The following is a 19,995-nucleotide window of genomic DNA, read 5'->3' as shown; positions in this document are numbered from 1 at the left end:
ATAAATCTCAAAACAACACTTTCCTTTTAGAATAAACTCAAATCCCAATACAGACCAAATTCCCTCATTACAAAAAGTTAAGTCATTCCCTTTCCCCTGATAGACTCATTTTGGTGGAGAACACCTAACCAACATGTAAAATGGGATTTTTAAATTCCTGGTACCACAGAATCAAGTCGGTTCAAATCATCCTCTGAGGCTTCTGGCGACAGGACACAGTAGAATCTGGGTTGCGGGACAGCATCTGAAAAGCAATGTGCTTACTGAAAGAATGGTTTCATTCTCAAGTCTAACAAATATGAAACATAAAAACTAAGAAAACACTTTGGACCAGGGTTTCCCAACCTTGGCACTACACATTGACATTCTGGGCCAGATCATTCTCTGCTGTGGGAAACTGTCCTATGTTTAGCACCATCCTGCCTTCTATCCATTGATTGCCAGTAGCACCCTCCCAGTTGTGACAACCAAATGTCTCCAGATATGGCCCCAGGGCCCCTTTGGGGATGGGGAGCACAATCATCCCCAGTTGAAAACTTCTGCTCTGGGAGTGAACTTCTGCTCTATAATCATCAAGTTAATCAACAAACTTGATGATTGTATCAAACTTGTATCATTAGACTGACTGCCTTAAACTTAAATGCTGTTTCCCCAATATCAAAGGGACTAACTACCAAGAGATTCCAATGATAATAAATTCATACTAGAGCTTGATGAACGTTTCCACCAAATACACTTTACATCTAACAATCCTCAGATGAAAGCGAACACATGCTAAAATGAACACAAGAGGCACCTTCTGAAAAGTATGGACCACTGCTACGTGAGAAACACTGGAGAGAATGTCACAGCTCCCACTGTCTGAAGACCCTGACCCAAAGAAATTAGCCTGTGGGTTAGAACCGTGTCCCTAAGGGAAAATTAATTCAATCACCCAGTGTGGCAGGAATACATATACTGCACTCTATGGCCAGAGGATTCCTAATTCTCATGTCTCAATGTTTTTTGCTTTTAAATAGATGCAGGATATGCGAGAGTCTGTTTCCGCAAGAGTTTTGAATCTCTAGGTATCTGCCACCCACAGGAAGGAGACTAAACCGATGACCAAAGATCCTCAAGGATGCCCCAAGCTCCAAATTCAACCCCTCCAATGAAAATCAGCAAGTCAGTTTTTTATTGACAATCTTCTTTCTGACCTGATGAAAAATGCTTAGACCAGTTTTCTTCTACTTCTTTGAACCCATGATAGAGAGGAGTGGTCGCCCGGCGGCTGTTGCTGTCCTGGGATCCATTCACCCACCCAAAAGGCGGACTAAGCAGGTTATGTTGCACCTTTTGAAACACAAATGCTCAAATTAAGAAAGATACACAGTCATCATTCTGCTTCTCACTCCAGGCTTGACATTAGATCAGTACAGCAAAGTCTGGGAAACTTATAAACCAAAACAAAATTTTAGATTTTACTGTGACTTCTTTTGGGAAACATCTTTTTGCTGGAGTATAAAGGGAATAGCGCTCAATGAAACATCTGAAGAAACGCTGAATTCTTAAGTGGCCCTTCCATCCTCATTTTGGATCCCTGCAACAAAGGAATTTACTAACCCATAAAATTTACTGCTCGACCATCATTCAACCGCTAGTAAATACTAACTGAGGCCCGACACACATGGCACTGTGCTCGACACAGGTAAAGTGGAGTAGTTCAAAGAAGGACACCTGTGAACAGAGCCTATGAGCCAATTTTAACAAATGCATCAAATCAAATAATCTACATTTATCGTTTCTGGCTAAACATATACTGTGGGTGCAAAGACACAAGTCCCAGGGGTCACCTAAGGCTAATCAAACACACCACAATGAACACCTAAACCCTAAAGTAAGGTCATTTTGGTTTGGAGCATGGTAACCTGAGAATAACTACGCTCTCACTAACAGCTGTAAAGCAAAGAAGAACGTGTTCATCTGTACCTGCTCAAACAGATACACAGGGGCTTTAGAGTACTGATGGAGCAGATAATCAAAGATCAAAAGCAGGCGAGCCAGGATGAGAGGCACAGAGCGCGTCTGGGCATCCATGTTGGCACTCAACTCCTGGATGATCTGCACAAAAAGGGTCAATATGTCCCGCCGGCCTTTCTCAGAGAAGTTGTGGAAAATGAGGAGAAGCAGCTGCAGGTGTTCTACATTCAAATCTTCCGTCTCACCGGGCACCACCCCTTGCAAGGCATTCTGCTTCATTGTTGACAAAAACCTACCACAGAGGAAAGGAGAACATGTCTGGTAAGGAAAAGTCAGAACATCCCCCAAGAGTGACAATGTCCAATGCCGGAAGAGTCCAACTTCTTAAATTAAGATAACGAATTAAGGAAGACAAGAAGCTACATGTAATGAGAAGATAAAAACTAAATCTTGGCTACAAAAAAGCCAGATTTGGCCACAAACACATTTTCAAGACCCTTCGGCAACATTAACCGCGGCCACAGTGGTGGTAACCCCCACGCTGCCTTTCCTGACAATTCTGAAAAGAATTACAAGTTCTCCAAAAAGCAGCTTTTTTTTTTAAATTAAGAAATCCGGGCAGATAGAAGCAATTCAGTTACTTTTTCCCTATGATTTGATTCTATAGTTTAATTCTCGTTTTGAGAATTTATACTACAGGTTAAAAATCACTGCATGATAACAGTCAAAATTAACTCCATGCACTTAAAAAGCAATGAAAAAACTGTACTATTCAGAGAATTTGTGAGAAAAGCTTTTATGCAAAAAAGGAATGAATGTAGCCAACTATTTCCACTGCCTTTGGCTATTAGGAAAGAGATTTGTATTTTAATAAGGGTTTCGCTCCCCATCTCCCCCTGGCCCCCACCTTCCGGCCTTTTTGCAAGATTCCACCAGGAAAAATATAGTGCATATCTGGCATTCAAGGGGGTTTACAATTTCTCAAATCCAGCATTAGAGCTATTTGATCCTAGAATGGTGAAGAGGAAAACAAAGCCGTTTAGGAAAACAAACTGCTTTGAAGACTCCCAACCATGTAAACAAAAATGGCAAATATAGGTCCATCTAAAGAGGATTTAGATGATTAATGTGAGCTTCCCCCAAGTAAAAAAATTCTTTAAAAGTTGTCCAAAAAAGACTGCAAGTTACTCTAAGTGGTTTCACGTTGAAAGCAAAATAACCAAAGACAGAGTTGGCTTCCCTGTTCCCTCTCTTTCAAAAAAAACCAGGTCAGGATAAAATTGGTTACGTTCAGGATTCAGGTTCTATCTCATAATTGCAACCAAATCCCCCATGTGCTAAAGGAAGATTCTATTTCCAGACTGTAGTTTATATACTTCTGTTTCTTAAACAGCACAACTCCTCTCAAATCCCATCGGAAACACACTCCTCCACCCTTGCCACTTTAAATTTATCATCAGAGTACCATCCCAGAGCCACAGATGAACTACAAATAAGTCAAACAAATTTTAAAAAGCAGCCTTCTCCGTGGGGCTTCTATTTAAGCTACCTTACCTGTCCCAAACTTTAAGGCATTCAGGGACGTCAGGGTCACCTTGAGCACCGGCTTTATGTTGCCAGATGAGCAGGAGGCGTGAAAGCACAGACAGGCTTTGAGGATGAATGTACAAGGGCCAAGGGCCCTCAGAAAAAGGAGCCACTCCCAGCTGCTGCAACAGTGTATTCTAACATGAAAGACATACAAGAGACCATTAGGGAAAAAGGCAGGGGATGAAGTCAACAGGTTACTAATGCTCTCTAATGTTACTTTTTAACACTGAAAGGAATACTTTAAAGAAAGGAAGACACAGAAATTCAAATTCAGAAGCAGTTTGCAAAAGGTCATTCACACATGAGGAAAATATAAAGGAAAAATTACTAATCTAACCCCATTAACAACTATAGTTAATTAGTGTCAGAAATGGGGTTCCCAAAAAGGAGACATGCATGGAGACAGCAGAATCATGATAAGTTTCCAATGGATACTGTGCCTTTGAAAGAAAACTTCAACAACTGCAATAGCTAACATTTTTCTTTTATAATCAGTTACATGCCACAAACAACAATCCAAAGGGGGATTTCCAACAACTTATAAGTCCAACAACTTCTATTAATAGTATTAGCAGAGAAATTTTGCCTCTAAGATATCAAGGCATCTAGAATTAATCAGGGTTGTCTTTGCCTCCAGTTGTGGCATGTCTTTCAAATGAGCTTTACTTTCAGCTTAGTTACCTAAGCTGCAACTTATCTCCTCAAATACACACACAAGCTGAGCAGGATGCCAATGGAAAACCAGACAAAAGCCTGCTTTCTCACTTGGCTTCAGAAAACACAAATCACGGTTACCTCAGGATACAGGATAAATTTTGAAGTCTGCCAAATTAAATTATATTCTTATAAAACATCCCAGCGAGGGACTTCCCTGGTGGTGCAGTGGTTAAGAATCTGCCTGCCAAGGCAGGGGACACGGGTTTGAGCCCTGGTCCAGGAAGCTCTCACATACCGCGGAGCAACTAAGCCCATGCGCCACAACTACTGAGCCTGCGCTCTAGAGCCCACGAGCCCCAACTACTGAAGCCCACGTGACTAGAGCCTGTGCTCCGCAACAAGAGAAGGCACCGCCATGAGAAGCCCGCTCACCGCAACAAAGAGTAGCCCCCGCTCACCGCAATCAGAGAAAGCCCGCACGCAGCAAGGAAGACCCAATGCGGACAAAAATTTAAAAATAAATAAATGTATTTTTTAAAAAAAAATCCTAGAGGACCCTATTCCTCGAAGGCATTCAAAAAGTCACAGATATCGTGAGTAGTTCCCAGGTAATGGGGGGTTACCATAGGCTAACTGTTGTACAGAGACCGTCACACTAAATGCTCAGAGCTACAACGTCAGGGGTGTGCGCCACTTCACTGATATGGAAAACAGAGCTCAGAGTGGCTTAAGAACATGACCAAAGCCACAAGATTACCAAGTGACGAAGCAAGGTTTATCTCTAAAACCTACATTCTTCATCACTATGCTCAACACAGCCATAATGACTAACTTCTCAATTCCTGACTCAAGAAAACAATTCAAAAAAAAATAAATAAACATGCCTGAGCTATATCAGAAGTGTTAACTGGAGCATTACTATAATAATAAAAAAATCAAATCAAGGGACATGCAGCCATAATGGTGGCAACTGTAAAGACCAAGGTAAACAAAATAACATACTCTATATATATTACATTACATATATAATAGTAAAATTTGAAAAAGCAGAAACCAAGGGACATATCAATGTTCTGATAATAACTGTAAAACTATGCCACTATACAGACAGGGACTAGAAGGAAACATGGAAAAATTAAAATCATGAATTTCGTGGAAGGATTATGATTAATGTATATTCCTTATAAAGTTATTTACACACTTTTTTAAGTGAGTTTTTGTTTCATGTCAGTTATTTGTGTCTTTAGGTCAGTTTATTTAGGCCTCAGAACCTTAAGAAACGAGCTAACATTCCTCTGGAACCTATTTTTCCCTACCACTCAAACTCTTATTAGCGCTAAGGAAGAACTGACTTCTGAAGTAGTGAAACTGAGCCACAGCACAGCAAAACCCTGGCCTGACCCATTCCTTGCCACCCTCCGGCTACCTTTCCTCCCCTCCTCAATGCTGGCATTCCTGAGGTTTCAGCCTCAGCCTTCGTTGCTCTTGCTATCCCCAATCCATCTCATTGTATCTCATCACTTCAACAATGGCCTCTTAATGGATAATCCCCAAAGCTGCATTGTCAATGTTAATTTCTTAACTCCTAAATTTCAGACTCACATTTCCAACTATTTTCTAGACATCTTCATCCCACTGGCACCTCAAAATGTCATCGTATTTAATGATATTTTCTTCAATAGTAGTAATGGTGACTATTTAAACTAAAAACACTGATAATATATAAACTGTTTTTCTCATTTGATTGAAAGGGCTATAAAATTCAACATACTGACAAAGGAAACAATATAATCACATAGATGATGCCTCTGCTAATTGCCTTCAGCTTACTCCTTCTTTAAAGGAGCGCCTCACACTCAGGTATACAGTTTTCTTGACCGCACGATGACTCTATGGCTAGCCTACTAAATGGGACTAAAAGTCATGTTGAAGAGCTGACACTGACCTGTTTGTTTTTATAAACAGAGAGAAAATGGCAAATTGTGCCTCATGTACCTGAAGAACCCAAAGGATCATTCTGAGAAAATGTGAACTAAACAAGTGACCCTTGAGAATTTAAGTTGGTGCAGCCACTGTAGAAAACAGTATGGAGGTTCCCCGGAAAACTAAAAATAGAATTACCATATGATCCTACTCCTGGGCATATATCCAGACAAAACTATAATTCAAAAAGATACATGCACCCCTACGTTCACAGCAGCACTATTCACAGTAGCCAAGAGATGGAAACAACTTAAATGTCCACCGACAGATGAATGGATAAAGAAGCTGTGCTACACATATACAATGGAATACTACTCAGCCATAAAAATGAATGAAATAATGCCATTTGCAGCAACATGGATGCAACTAGAGATTATCATACTATGTGAAGTAAGTCAAAAAGAGAACACCACATACCATATGATATCACTTATATGTGGAATCTAAAATATGACACAAATGAACCTATCTATGAAACAGAAACAGAATCACGGACATAGAGAACAGAGTGGTGGCTGCCAAGGGGGAGGAGGTTGGGGGAGGGATGAAGTGGGAGGCTGGGGTTAGCAGATGTAACCTTTTATATATAGAATGGGTAAACAACAAGGTCCTACTCTATAGTACAGAGAACTATATTCAATCTTACGATAAACCATAATGGAAAAGAATATAAAAAAAAGAATGTATATATGTGTATAACTGAATCACTCTGCTGTACAGCAGTAATTAACACAACACTGTAAATCAACTATACTTCAATTTAAAAAAAAATTTTTTTAAAGAAACCTGAAAAAATAAATAAATGTGACCCATGAGTAAATACAATCTCTGAGTTGACTTAAACCTAGAAGAATGAACCACTGAGTGTTCAGTATCACTCCATCTACCCCCCAAACCAACTCTCCTTCTTGACCTCCCTATTTCTATTAAAGACAACAGCATCCTTCTAGTCTCATTTGGGTTTCAAGGGTTTTAAATTTAGGCAATATCTTGAATTCCTTCCTTTCCTTGTCCTTCACCTCATTCAAATAATTTCCCATGATCTCTACAATAGGTCCTTTATCCACACCCTATCTCCCCTTTCTCATGATCCCATGCTAACTCAAGTCATCTTTATTTCTTCAGTCCCTATAACAGTACCCGGCATATAGTTAAGTGTCAATGAATACTTATTTATGAACCTGGATCACCACAGTAATAGTATTATTAAGTTATTATAATGTTATATACAATGTTAAATATAATATTAAGTAATAATAGTAACAAAATACATTTTACTGTCAAATATATTTTATTGCACTTTCTGTGTCTTGCAACCTAAGTCAGGCACCTTGGCTAAGGCAGCTTTGCACATTACTCCAAAGAAACAATATCCAAGGCAGGGGAACTCAACAGCAGATAGATTGCACTGACTATCCTTCATAGCTATGAAATGTGGGGGAACAATTTAAAGTTCCATGTTTGGAAATGGACTGAAAAAGGATATCTGAGGATTTCCTCTGCAGAGTCAGTAGCTATAGGCAGCCAGGTTGCATGTCCACACAAGGTCTGTAATTATCTTTAAATGCTAAAGAGGGTAATATCATTACAGGAGTCTTAAGAATCCTGTTCTCTAGAGAAAAATATTTCTTCCCCATTATCTGGACAAGTTTAGACAAGAAAAGGCCAAATCTATGAACTTTGAAACCTCCCTCCTTGCTCAAATCTGGGCAAGCAGCTGATAATTTTGGCAGGACGCCCTGACCCTATAGTCTGAGAAGGTGCTGCAGGCAATATACTAACTGAAGCATTTCCTTCTCTTCACCTTAGACAGGTCAACAACTTTTCTACTCTATATATTCCCTTTCCTGCCAAAAAAAATTTTTTCATGTAACAGTAGGTAAGTATAAATAGATTTTATAATTATCTTTTTTTTTTTTTCTTTAGCAGTACGCGGGGCCTCTCACTGTTGTGGCCTCTCCCGTTGCGGAGCACAGGCTCCGGACACGCAGGCCCAGTGGCCATGGCTCACGGGCACAGCCGCTCCGCGGCATGTGGGATCTTCCCAGACCGGGGCACCAACCCATGTCCCCTGCATTGGCAGGCGGACTCTCAACCACTGCGCCACCAGGGAAGCCCTATAATTATCTTTTTAAACAACAAAAGAAATGTTTAAGAATTTCTCAAATAGCTTGGGATTATGAGAATCCATTTTAACCTCTTGAAACAGGTTCCTGGATTTTGTCCCTTTGGCGGCAAGTGCAAGCCCCTGAATTGTGTTTTGATTCTGAGAATCCACTGAAATAATCTTAAGAGTAACAAAAAAATTTTCAAAACAATCTTAGGGCAAATTATTGGAGATTTACCAAATTAAATTCTACTGGGGTTGATGGGGGGGGCGGGAGGGTGAGTGGTCACAGTATCTAGCAATCTGCAGTTTTAAAAAATTCCCCAGGAATCCTTATATACACTAAAGATTGAGAACCACTAACTTTGACCACGTTATCATCAGACTATGACGTCGCCAAATGTTGGGAGAGAATATGAATCCACGTATCCCTGACGCACTACTGGTGAGAGTAAGACATGGTGCAGCTTCTACAGAGAGCAGTTTGGCATTATCTGCTTAAGGTCACATACTCCACAACCTGTCAATTCTACTCCAACTTATATTCCCAAGAGACTCACTTGTAACAGGGTACGTACAGGGGACACGTACAAGAAAGATCATAGCAATAAAACCTGACTGACACAACCCAAATGTCCATCAGCAGGAGCGGAAGGGAGATGAATAAATTGGTATAGTCACAAACACGATGGAATATCATATAGCAGTCAAAACAAAAACTACGAAATATGCAACAGTAAAGATGAATTCTGGCAATAAAGTACTAAACAATATTAAGTGAAAAAAATTACACAGAACATGATGTCATTGCTAAAAACAGTCAATTTTAAAGTATTCCTTAAATGCAAAAACAAATACATATATGAAACTCATGAAATGAGGAATTTAAGATTTAGGATTCCAGATATCCACTACTTCAGTGAGGAAAGAAAGCCACAATGTTTAGACAACCACAATCAAGATCCTAGACTTTATTTTGGTGGTGGGTTTGCAAGTAAGAGCGTATATGAGAGCATCCATCTCCTGTAATTTGGTTGATCCTTTAAGACACGTGTTTTAATTTACCTTTCTTAGATTACTAACGATGCTGAACATTTCCTATGTTTGTTGGCCATTCTTTTTTTTTTTTTTATAAAATGCTCTGTTGTCTATTTACTTTTGTACTAGCATAGTCATCAGGAGTTGTTTTTGTTGTTTTTCCTTTTCTTTAAGCTTACTAAGTGACTCAGGGATAAAGGACACATTTTTTTTTTTTCTCAAAATGATCCTAATTAAGGCAGAGGGATATACTAGGATAGTCTCTCAACACTCTTTGCAGGGAGGGGATCCCATGATAAACTTTTCCTTAGCAATAGAAACAAGTGCAGCCTACTGAGTACAGATGTAGAGAGCTCTTGGCCTAAACAGTTGTAGCGCACACAAACCTGCAGGTTAGGTGACTGAAGGTCAGAAGTTACCAGAGAGTGGTTGAAGTGATAGAGAGCGGCAGCAAACTCTTCATCTGATGCGCCTTGAAGACAAATGGAAAAACCAATTATTCAAGCATCTAACTGCTGCATCGCACCATGCTGCCAACAGTCAAACACCACTAGGAAAAAATCCACCAGGCACATATCCTGTCTACTGACCCTTGAGTCCATCTTTGTCCACCTCCTTAATGATACTGGCCAGGGTGGCCATATGATGTTCTGAAAGAGATACACTCAGATAGTTTCGGATAAAATTATTCCGAGAGTTCAGCATGGAAGAGGTGATGAAGTTCAAAATGTTGGAAGCCAGACCTAAGAACTAAAAAGAACACAGAAAAGCTCATTGCAGGTTCATAAGCCCAGAGCTCCTACAAATCCTGAATACAAACAGAAAATAAAATATGCCCATAGGTCTCATGCAATAAACACAATGAATTAAAAAATCAGATTTTAAATCACCTACAGTGGGACCAAGTTATAATAGTCTCTCCCATGTGATTCTACTAGTTACAGAAAAGGGTATGCCAACTTAATACAATAGACTTCAGGTAATATTGCATGACAGGATTTCCAAAGAGATTAACTCTTTTATTTCATTCTTCTAAGGTCCTGTATTTGTCCAGCTCTAAGATATTATTGATATATTCAATTCTGAAGCCTATATTGTCATTATACATGCTTGGAATTCCCAGTTCTTTATTTCTCTATTAAAATGAAATTTCCATCCACGTCCTTGACTAGACTAAGTTGTATGAAAGCAAAGACTGTATATGCCTTGTTTACTGACAGAGCTTCAGAAGAGGGGCTGCTGACACACAGTACATCATTAATAAATACCAGTTGAACAAATAGTTAGCAGTCACGATGTACCAGACCTAGGCTAAGGGCTCTTTAATTCTTCACAACACTCTTAGAAGAGGTACAATCACTCCCATACAACAGGAGACAAAACTGAGGCTTGGAGAAATTCAGTTTCTTGCCCAAAGTCATAAAGCCAGTAAGGGGTAGATTCTATCTAACTCCAAAAGCTATGTTACTAACCCTCAATAAGAGAAACAACACCAAGAGCATAAGAGTTATTTAATCAAATATAATCAATACATTTATGTCCTAAGTAAAAATATCTTTAAACATTAGTTATCCAACCTACAAAATGTTTTTGTTCAAATGATCTGCTTTTCACACCCCTTCTCCCCATTTCTCCCTCCCCCTTAACCTCAGAAATCCACTCTTACCAACTCAGGATCTTTGCGACTAGCCAAAATGTTGCCCTTCTCACCAGAGGCCTGCTTACTGGGGCTTTTAACTCGAGGTGAGCTCTCCAGCGGAGGGGGTGGGGGAGGAGGCGGAGGTGCCACTTTCTCTTTACTGGGGGAGATGGTCTCTTCAAACCACTGCCCCAGAATAGGCTCACTGTCATCATCTAACAGGGAAAGAGAAATGTAACAAAAACAACACGTTTTTAAAAAATTTTTAGTACATCTGCTTTGTAAAAGTGCCTGAGTCAAAAGGAACACAAGGTTTGTAGATCATGGTGGTAGTTACACTGCTGCATAAACTTGTCAAAACTCATCTAAATGTATATGCAAAATGGGAGTATTTTATTGTATGTAAATTATACCTCAATAAAACCAGTATTTTTTTTAAAGGAACCCAATGGAGGAAGAGAAACCACCTCATTTTATTTCACCGGCAAGCCAAACATTCTCAGTAGCAGAGTTTTACTTGTCTACCAACCGTAAGCTCCCAGATAAGAATCGTACCTTTGGCAATTCTGTACACTGCTCCCACAAACCTGGTTAGAAAGAATCTGAGATATTTATCTTATTCAGTCCCTCTCCAAACCAAGGCAGGAGGGAATGTTGGTGTTGCCCTGTTGTTCACCACAGCAGTCTGGCATTTCTTTCTCTATGTTTCCCCAAGCCACACATCTATGACGTCAGCCAAACCCAACACCTCACATACAGCCTTCCTTTTGAGTTTCACTGGGAAAGCTCAGAGCAGAGTTCCCAAAATGAGTCAGCACAAAAAGAAATATGAACAACTGAGATGTATTCTGATTGCGGAAGGAAAGCAACGAAAAGCAATCTGGGCTTTGCTGACGGCAGTTTTAATCACTCATCTTCAACAGCTCCACTTACTCTTGAATAACATGTCGCCTTTAAGTGCACATGCAGTCAAGATCCATGCCGGGCACGTGAAAGCACAGTGACTAGGAAGCTACAGGAAGCTCCTAGGGACACTTGCTGCTGCACCCTATAGCTTATCCCCTGGGAGACAGCAAAGAGGGGCGTCTACCTTGGCTGCTGTCCTCCTCCGTGCTGCTGAAATCATCCTCGTAGTAGGTGTTTGAGTCAGTAGAGGCGCTGGCATCGCTGCTCATAGAGCCCTTCCTCTGACGCTGCAGGACACATGCCTAGGAAAATAGCGAGGTTTCTGTAATTGATGATCACAAAAATGAAGCCATCCTACCTCGTCCCATTTGCCACATGAAAAGTCTTCTCCGTGTCTTCTTTTCTCTAAATCCAAGAAGTATTTCTCCTAATAGCTACCTCCAGGACTCTCATAGCCTTATCCTATAGAAGCACTCCAAAACCAGAGATCTGGACCAGAACTGAAAAAGGAACGTTTCCATAGTGTCCTCCATGTTTTTGCTTCAGCATGCCCACTGTCACAAATCACCAAGTAGCCATATGGACCACAGTGCTGATAATAACTAATTCAAATGTTTGAAACCATTTAAGAGTTTTTCTCATCTTCAAAACCATTACCACAAATTATGACTTTATAAAGATCATGGCATACAGTCAGTCTCATTCATTTTGAGGAGGTTATATGAGAAGATCTTCCAAATTATCAATGGCATGACCCCACCCACCTTTCTGTAGGAAGTTGAGAGTAATGTCAACAGCAGGTTTGTCAGTGGGACAGAGTCTATCAGCCGTTGAATCCTCTGTATGGAGGTACTCTGGGCCATAATGCTCAGGACAGCAGGGGGACCATCTGCCTCCCAACCCTGAAGGTAACGACATGAAAAGAGAATTAAGGTCAGGACTTGGCAGGAAATGACCACCTGATCTGATGGCTCAAGCGAGCTTAGCCAGAAGGGGAGCCAACAGTCAATATGCTGGTTCTGAAGACAAGCCCTCACCTTGTGCAGAGCCTCCACTTGCAGGTCTTGAAAGAGAGACGTCAACAGCTTGACGGCATGGTTTGCCAATATTACTGAGAGCACCCCAAATCCCTGATGCCTACACAAAGCAAAAAGGAGACACAAACGTTAACAACTCACAACAAATTACAATTTCAGAAACCACAGATCTTGCCATTTTGAGGTCCTACACCCACTTCAGAATCTATGGACCTTTCTCCAGGGGGAAAAAAATATTGCAAAAACACATAAAATTTGCATATAATTTCAGAAGCTCACAACCTCCCTGAAGCCCATCTACACACTGCCTAAGGATCCACAGGCTTCAGTTGAAGAACTTCAGGACTAGAAGAAATTCTTCCAAATCCATGAAATTTTGGAATTTAAACTATCAATTCAAAGCTAATGGGTCATGTGAAGACACTAATATTTAAATGTTGGTTGAATCTTTAAAAAGTCATTCTTTTGAGAAGAAAAGGTTAAAAATCAGCAACTTTTACAAAATATCTGGACACAAACCAAAGACAATAAAAACAAAGGTTTACATTAAATCTGAGTAAAACTTTCTCTTTCTCTCCAAACGACCACACGACAAAGGGTTAGTATATCTAATATACAATGAGCTCATGTAAATCAATAAGAAAGGACAAATACCAAAGAGAAAACTGGGGCAAAGGATATAGACAGTGTGAAAATGATCACAATCACACTAGTAACCAACGAAATACAAATAAGAGCTATACAGTAATATCTTCCTCCTCAGATTAGCAAACATGAAGATTAATGACTCCCACTGTCAAACAGGACCTGGGGAAGAGGCATTTGCACGCACAACAGCTAGGAATGTATATCAGAGCAGTTTAGCAAAACATTTCAAATTTTTAAGTAAGTATATCCTTTGTCCTAAGAATTACACTTCTAGAAATTTACCCCAAGGGGATAACTGAACAAGTTCACAAAGATTTATGTTTTAGAAGGTTTATCAAAGCACAGTTTATCAAAACAAGAAATTTGGAGCACACTAAATAAGTGTTCAATAAGTTAATTAGTTAACTATGGTGTATTTATACGGTAGAATACCATCAGTCATTATAAACATAGAATCTATAATCGTATCTATAATCGTATCGTAGACTGCAAACACGTCTACGATATTTTGTAACAGTGATCCTATTTTCATAAACATGTACGTTTAACATGTGAGCACAGAAAAATGTCTGGAAGAACGTTTACCAATTTGGGTGGCAGAATTTCAGGCAATTTTTTTCCTTTCTTATGGTTTGCAACCTACACAATGTATTTGCATTCTTTTAAGTCTCAAGACACTACAGCCATTTTTCAAATGTTTCTGCTACTTCTAAGGATATACCTTTTGGCATTCTCCCATTTCCCTTTACAATACCAAGCATGCAGATGCTCAAATATCACAAACTACTGTTCTCCCTGAAACATAATTACCTCCCTATTTTGCTTAGTGTCTACTTCCTACCATCCTAATGTCTATTTCAGATTTCAGCTCAGTAACACTTCCTCAGGGAAGCCTGCCTTGATTTCTCTAACCAGGTCAAAAGCCCCTATTATAATACTCTCTAGATACAATGTGACATGTATTTGCATGAATAACTTCTTGTCTCTTCGGAATGTGTCTATTTTTTTTTTTATTCATCATAGTATTCCAGAACTAACACAGAGCCTGGAATAGAGAAAGTAGTGAATAATTTGCTGAATGAGGTCCAGAATGCGACTTCCTCCTTGAACTCCAGACTCACATACACAAGTACTTACTCAACATCTCACAGAAAGATCTGCCAGTCCTCTCAAAAGCAGCATGGCCCAGATTAAGTTCAGTTCTTCGACTTCCTGCCATCCAATCTACTCATAAACTGGTGTGCCCTATCTCAGTAAATTACACAACCCAGGTACTCATGCCACAAAATTCTGATGTCGTATTTTTCACACTCAACCTCCAAGCCACCAGCAAATCCTGTCAGCTGTACCTTCAAAACATCCCAATATGACCTTTTCTCCCTGCCTTTACTACCACCCACTCCGAGTCCCCTCATCGCTCGTGCGGAGTAAGGCTTGAGCCTCCTAACTGTTCTCTCTCCTCGTCTTACGATCCCGCAGTGTATTCTCCATAGGACAGCTGGGTTCTCCGGTCACTAATAATTCATATCACGTCACTCCCCCCATCACAAACCCTCTAACACCTACAGATTACACTTGGCCCTAGGTGATCTGGCCCTGGCTACCTCTCTGAGAGAATTTTCTACCACTCTCCCTCGATTTCTCTATTCTAGACCTACTGACCTTGCTGAGCCTTAAAAATGCCAGTCATACTTCCACCTCAAAACCTGAACAATTCTACCCCAAATAGTTGCATGGCTCATCTGTCACTTCACTTCTACACCTTGTTCTCAGAGCCCTTTCCTGACCGTGCTAACTAAAATACTAGCCCCTGACACTCCCTAACTCCTTGTTCTGGCTTATTTTTCTTCACAACACTCATATATGATAATCTATTATGAACTTACTAGTATGTTTGTTCACTGTTGCTCCAGTTAGAAAATAAACTCTATAAAGGCAAGGAGATTGCTTTGATTAGTGCTCTATCCTCAATGGCTGGATAGAGCCTAGTGGTATATGGTAGGGACTGAAAAAAATAAATAAAATCCAGAAATGCCTAGGCTCAGGGCTTCCCTGGTGGCGCAGTGGTTGAGAGTCCGCCTGCCGATGCAGGGGACACAGGTTTGTGCCCTGGTCCAGGAAAATCCCACATGCCACGGAGCGGCTAGGCCCGTGAGCCATGGCCGCTGAGCCTGCGCGTCCGGAGCCTGTGCTCCGCAATGGGAGAGGCCACAACAGTGAGAGCCCCGTGTACCGCAAAAAAAAAAAAAAAGAAGAAGAAGAAATGCCTAGGCTTAGAAAATAAAACCTTGAACAACACAGAAGTCACACCTCTAACCTCTTTCCTGGCAAGCAAGGGCTTCTGTCCAGATTTCAACAAAACAGTAGTAAATGTTTCAGGAAGCAAGCCAGGAGGACCTGACAGAATCCTCACTTTACAGGTTAAACACACAAGTGAGTAACCAACCCCAAGTCAAACAAGCCCATTTTACAAAATAGAAGCATTTTTTTTCTGGTTTGAACCTCACAGAAGTCCTAAAATATGTATTACACAGATGTTTTCTCCCTCTTATAGAGAAGGAAACAAGATTGGAGAGAATGAGTGATTTACCCAAAATCATACAGCTATGATGTAGAGACAGTAAACTATGATCATCCTCTTAGTAGTTACATTCAATTGGATGGAGGCAAATTTTTCTATTGCTGTGGAGATGAGAGGAGTTAACACTAGCTCCCCATCAATATAAAATGGCAAGAAAACAAAACCTGAGCGGCAGTCAAGGGGACACATACCCTTTTCCAGGCCCCAGCTTTGGAGAGCCCACTCCCTCCTTTGTACGAGAAAGGATGTCTCTGACCCGGAGAGCAGCCAGCGGATCTTTCTCTTTCCCCTTATCAGCCAAGGCAGTAGGACTGAGGTTCAATATGAGGAAAAGGCTGTTTAACAAACACCAGGCACCCAGCAATTGGAAGTTCTGATAGTGCTATTGAAAAAGGCACAAAAAATATATATAAACAGAGATCTTACAGGCTACGTACCTTACAGACTAGATATAAGACAGGAATGTAGCAGAGACTTCTTACCTCACCACCAGCCCGGCGGGAACTGCTGATCGCTTGTCCAATCATGTCATAGATTTCAAGCTGTCCAATATCAAACATACACAAAAATCTGAGCAAGGTGACACAGTTCATTACAAATGCTAAATCCTACCCAAAGCAATTTAGCTTGAAGATGCCAATATCCTCAAGCCACTTCCAATGACAGAATTCCATCACACCTTCCTTGACCTTCATAAGATGTTGACTCCATCTTTTCATTCAGCTCACATGTCACCTTCTCAGAGGCGTCCCCTCCACCCAATCTAAAGCAACACACCCAGCACCACATCAGATCACTTTCTATCACATTTGTTCATCCAATCCACGTATCACTATCTGAAACTGTCTTGTGTCTATCATATGCCTCCACTGCAAGTACACTGACACAGCACAGTAAGCCCTTATATATATTTGCTGATTGAATGACTCATCTTTCACAAAGTCCACTGCCACCACAAAGTTGCAGTGTTTCCTGCAGAGCCAACCAATCTGCCAAATAAACAAGCTAAAGGCCTACCTCTTAGACCTACTACCCAAGGGGAAGGGATATGGAGAGCACTCCACGTCCTTCCCTCTAAAAAGAAAGAAAGTGGAACTGGCCATATTCCCTTATTTGAATAATCAAGGTTCCGTGTCCCCAGAGGCGTAGCTTACACATTTTTGGACAATTGTAGCTGCATCACTCTCATAGTCGTCTTCTTTGGAGCTCGTGGACCCTGTCCGCACTTGCTGGGCACTACCCACGTGAAGGATGGCCATGCAAGTCGCCACACTCACACCTGAAAAAGAGATACACACATTCCAAGAAAGTGAAACACAGCCCACCTACAAGCAATTCCATGATTTGATTACTGAAAGTAAATTCCATAAGGGCAAGACTAAACACAGTGTTACCATACAATCCAACAATCGCACTCCTAGGTATTTACCCAAATGAGCTGAAAACTTCAATCCACACAAAAACCTGTACACAAATATTTACTGTAGCTTTAGTCATAACTGCCAACAAATGGAAGCAATTAAGATGTCCTTTGATAGGTGAATCAGTGAACAAGCTGTGGTATATCGATACAAGGAATATTACTCATCAGTAAAGAGATGAGCTTCCAAGCCACAAAAAGACATAGAGGACCCTTAAATGCATGCAGCTGGCCCTCCACATCCCCAGTTCCGCATCTGGAGATGCAGCTAGTGGAATCGGTGGATGCCGAATCTGCAGGTGCTGAGGCTGACTGTACTACACCATTTTATACAAGGGACTTCGAGCATCTGTGGATTTTCGTATCCAGGGGGGGTCCTGAAACCCCCCGCCCCCTGCAAGCAAAAGAAGCCTGTCTGAAAAGGCTACATACTACATAGTTGATTCTAACTATGACATTCTGGAAAAGATAACTGTGGAGACAGTAAAAGATCAGTGGATTCTAGGGACTGGCGTTAAGGGCAGGGGAGAAGGACCACTAGGTGGAACACGGAATTTGGAGGGCAGTGAAAATATTCTTATGACACAGCGATGATGGTTACATGACATTATGCATTTGTCAAAACCCAGAGAAGTGTACAACACAAAAAAGGAACCCTAACATAGTAAACTATGGACTTCAGTTAATAATAATGTATCAATATTAGTTCATCAATTACAACAAATGTATCCTATTAATGCAATTGTTAACAATAAGGGAAACTGTATATAATGGAGAGAGAGTATATGGGAACTCTGTACAAACTGCTCAATTTTTCTGCAAACTTAAAACTGCTTTAAAAATGAAATTATTAATTTTAAAATATTTTTAAAATTTTTAAGATGATGGAAAAAAAACAATCCCACACTTAGTATTTCTCAAAGACATCAAGGCCAAATTCCTTTCTTTAAATCAAATTCCAAGTGACCAAATTTCAATAACAATTCAAATCTGGGCTCTTTAAACAACTAAGAATTTTTAGGCGGGATCCCCGACCAGGGATTGAACAGGTGCCCTCAGCAGTGAGAGTGCAGAGTCCTAACCGCTGGACCGCCAGGGAAGTCCCTTAACAACTAGGAATTTTTTTTTTTTTTTTTTTTTTTGCGTTACACGGGCCTCTCACTGTTGTGGCCTCTCCTGTTGCGGAGCACAGGCTCCGGACACGCAGGCTCAGCCGCTCCACGGCATGTGGGATCTTCCCGGACCAGGGCACGAACCCACGTCCCCTGCATCGGCAGGCAGACTCTCAACCACTGCGCCACCAGGGAAGCCCACAATTAAGAATTTTTAAGGACTCTTTAATCCTGATCAACTAAGTACACTGAGATCCATGTGATATTCAAGAAATTCCCTGAAAATTGAAATTAATAAACCTCAAATTTAAAAATGCAAAAATCAAAGATAGAGAACTAGGAATAAACACTGGAAGTGGGCTTGGAGAGAGCACCTGCTCACACGCTGCCTTAGCTTTCCATTCCCACTGCCGCTGCTCTCGCTCAGGCCCTTCACCTGTCTTGCCCAAATGACCACAAACTCCTCCTAGCAGATCTTCCAGCCTGGTACTACTGCTTCAATGTGCTCCTAAAGTATAGCTCAGATCATAGCACACTTAAAGACTTAGACTGCATTTCTAAGCCCTCTGTGATTGGGCTGTACTGTCTTTGTTTACACACAGATGTTTATAATAAAGTCATTCAAAGAATGTAGGGAGATGATTAACCTCAGCAATTTCTTGGTGCTCCCAAGGTCAGGTTTCCAAGGCTGTTCATATCCTCACTCACAGAACCCAGTAAACGTCGAAAATTGTTATGTCTCCCAAGACATACCAGGTCTATGGTATTTAAAACCAAGGATCAGTAATTTGGGTTAAAAAGCCACTGTAACAATAACTTAAAAGAGAGTAAACACCAGTTGTCAGGCCCCACTTCCAAGGCAGCATAATCAACAGGAAGGGAGGGGATTTTGCGGCAGCATGAAGAATAACAGTCGTTGCATTTATCAATATAAACAGATACCACCTGTTCTATGAATCCTTCCTCAAATCTGCTCCCATAGCAAGACTCAATTCTCCCTTCTCTGGGTGCCCATAATATTCTATACTTCTCTTATCACCTTTATCATCTCCTGTTTTATATTACACTCTGTGGTCCTATCTATCTTCCATTGCTCGAGTAGAGGCTCCTTGAGGGCAGGGATTACATACTGCTCATCTCAATATCCCAAAAGCACTTGGAATTTTGCTTTCAAACAGCAGACACTTAACGTGCGCACACTATGAAATCAAATATCCACATAACACAATGGCAGCAGTTGAATAAGCGAATTGACAAGATTCCTATTGAGACCTCATTTCATCTAGATGAGATATTTAGATGATCCTTGGGGGAAGGG

General features: G+C 40.7%; 1 protein-coding gene across 2 annotated transcripts in view; it reads right to left on the bottom strand.

Annotated features, from left to right (window-relative positions):
- Positions 1 to 19,995, bottom strand: part of UBR4 (ubiquitin protein ligase E3 component n-recognin 4) — a 126,912-nt gene that overhangs the window by 95,982 nt on the left and 10,935 nt on the right. For both annotated transcript variants that reach the window (XM_060141264.1, XM_060141265.1), the window contains exons 9-21: positions 17,300 to 17,424; positions 16,628 to 16,687; positions 16,337 to 16,527; positions 12,917 to 13,016; positions 12,644 to 12,781; positions 12,064 to 12,181; positions 11,001 to 11,188; positions 9,925 to 10,084; positions 9,721 to 9,806; positions 3,514 to 3,683; positions 1,969 to 2,251; positions 1,197 to 1,332; positions 165 to 244 (exon numbers count right to left, since the gene is read on the bottom strand). In XM_060141264.1, coding sequence (XP_059997247.1) covers positions 165 to 244; positions 1,197 to 1,332; positions 1,969 to 2,251; positions 3,514 to 3,683; positions 9,721 to 9,806; positions 9,925 to 10,084; positions 11,001 to 11,188; positions 12,064 to 12,181; positions 12,644 to 12,781; positions 12,917 to 13,016; positions 16,337 to 16,527; positions 16,628 to 16,687; positions 17,300 to 17,424 — 1,835 coding nt within the window. The remainder of the gene's footprint in view (positions 1 to 164; positions 245 to 1,196; positions 1,333 to 1,968; positions 2,252 to 3,513; positions 3,684 to 9,720; positions 9,807 to 9,924; positions 10,085 to 11,000; positions 11,189 to 12,063; positions 12,182 to 12,643; positions 12,782 to 12,916; positions 13,017 to 16,336; positions 16,528 to 16,627; positions 16,688 to 17,299; positions 17,425 to 19,995) is intronic.

Source organism: Lagenorhynchus albirostris, chromosome 2, assembly GCF_949774975.1.
Source record: "Lagenorhynchus albirostris chromosome 2, mLagAlb1.1, whole genome shotgun sequence".
In the NCBI taxonomy this organism is placed as follows: Eukaryota; Metazoa; Chordata; class Mammalia; order Artiodactyla; family Delphinidae; genus Lagenorhynchus; species Lagenorhynchus albirostris.
The sequence above is the reverse complement of the archived record's forward strand: the minus strand, read 5'-3'. Positions and strand labels throughout refer to the sequence as shown.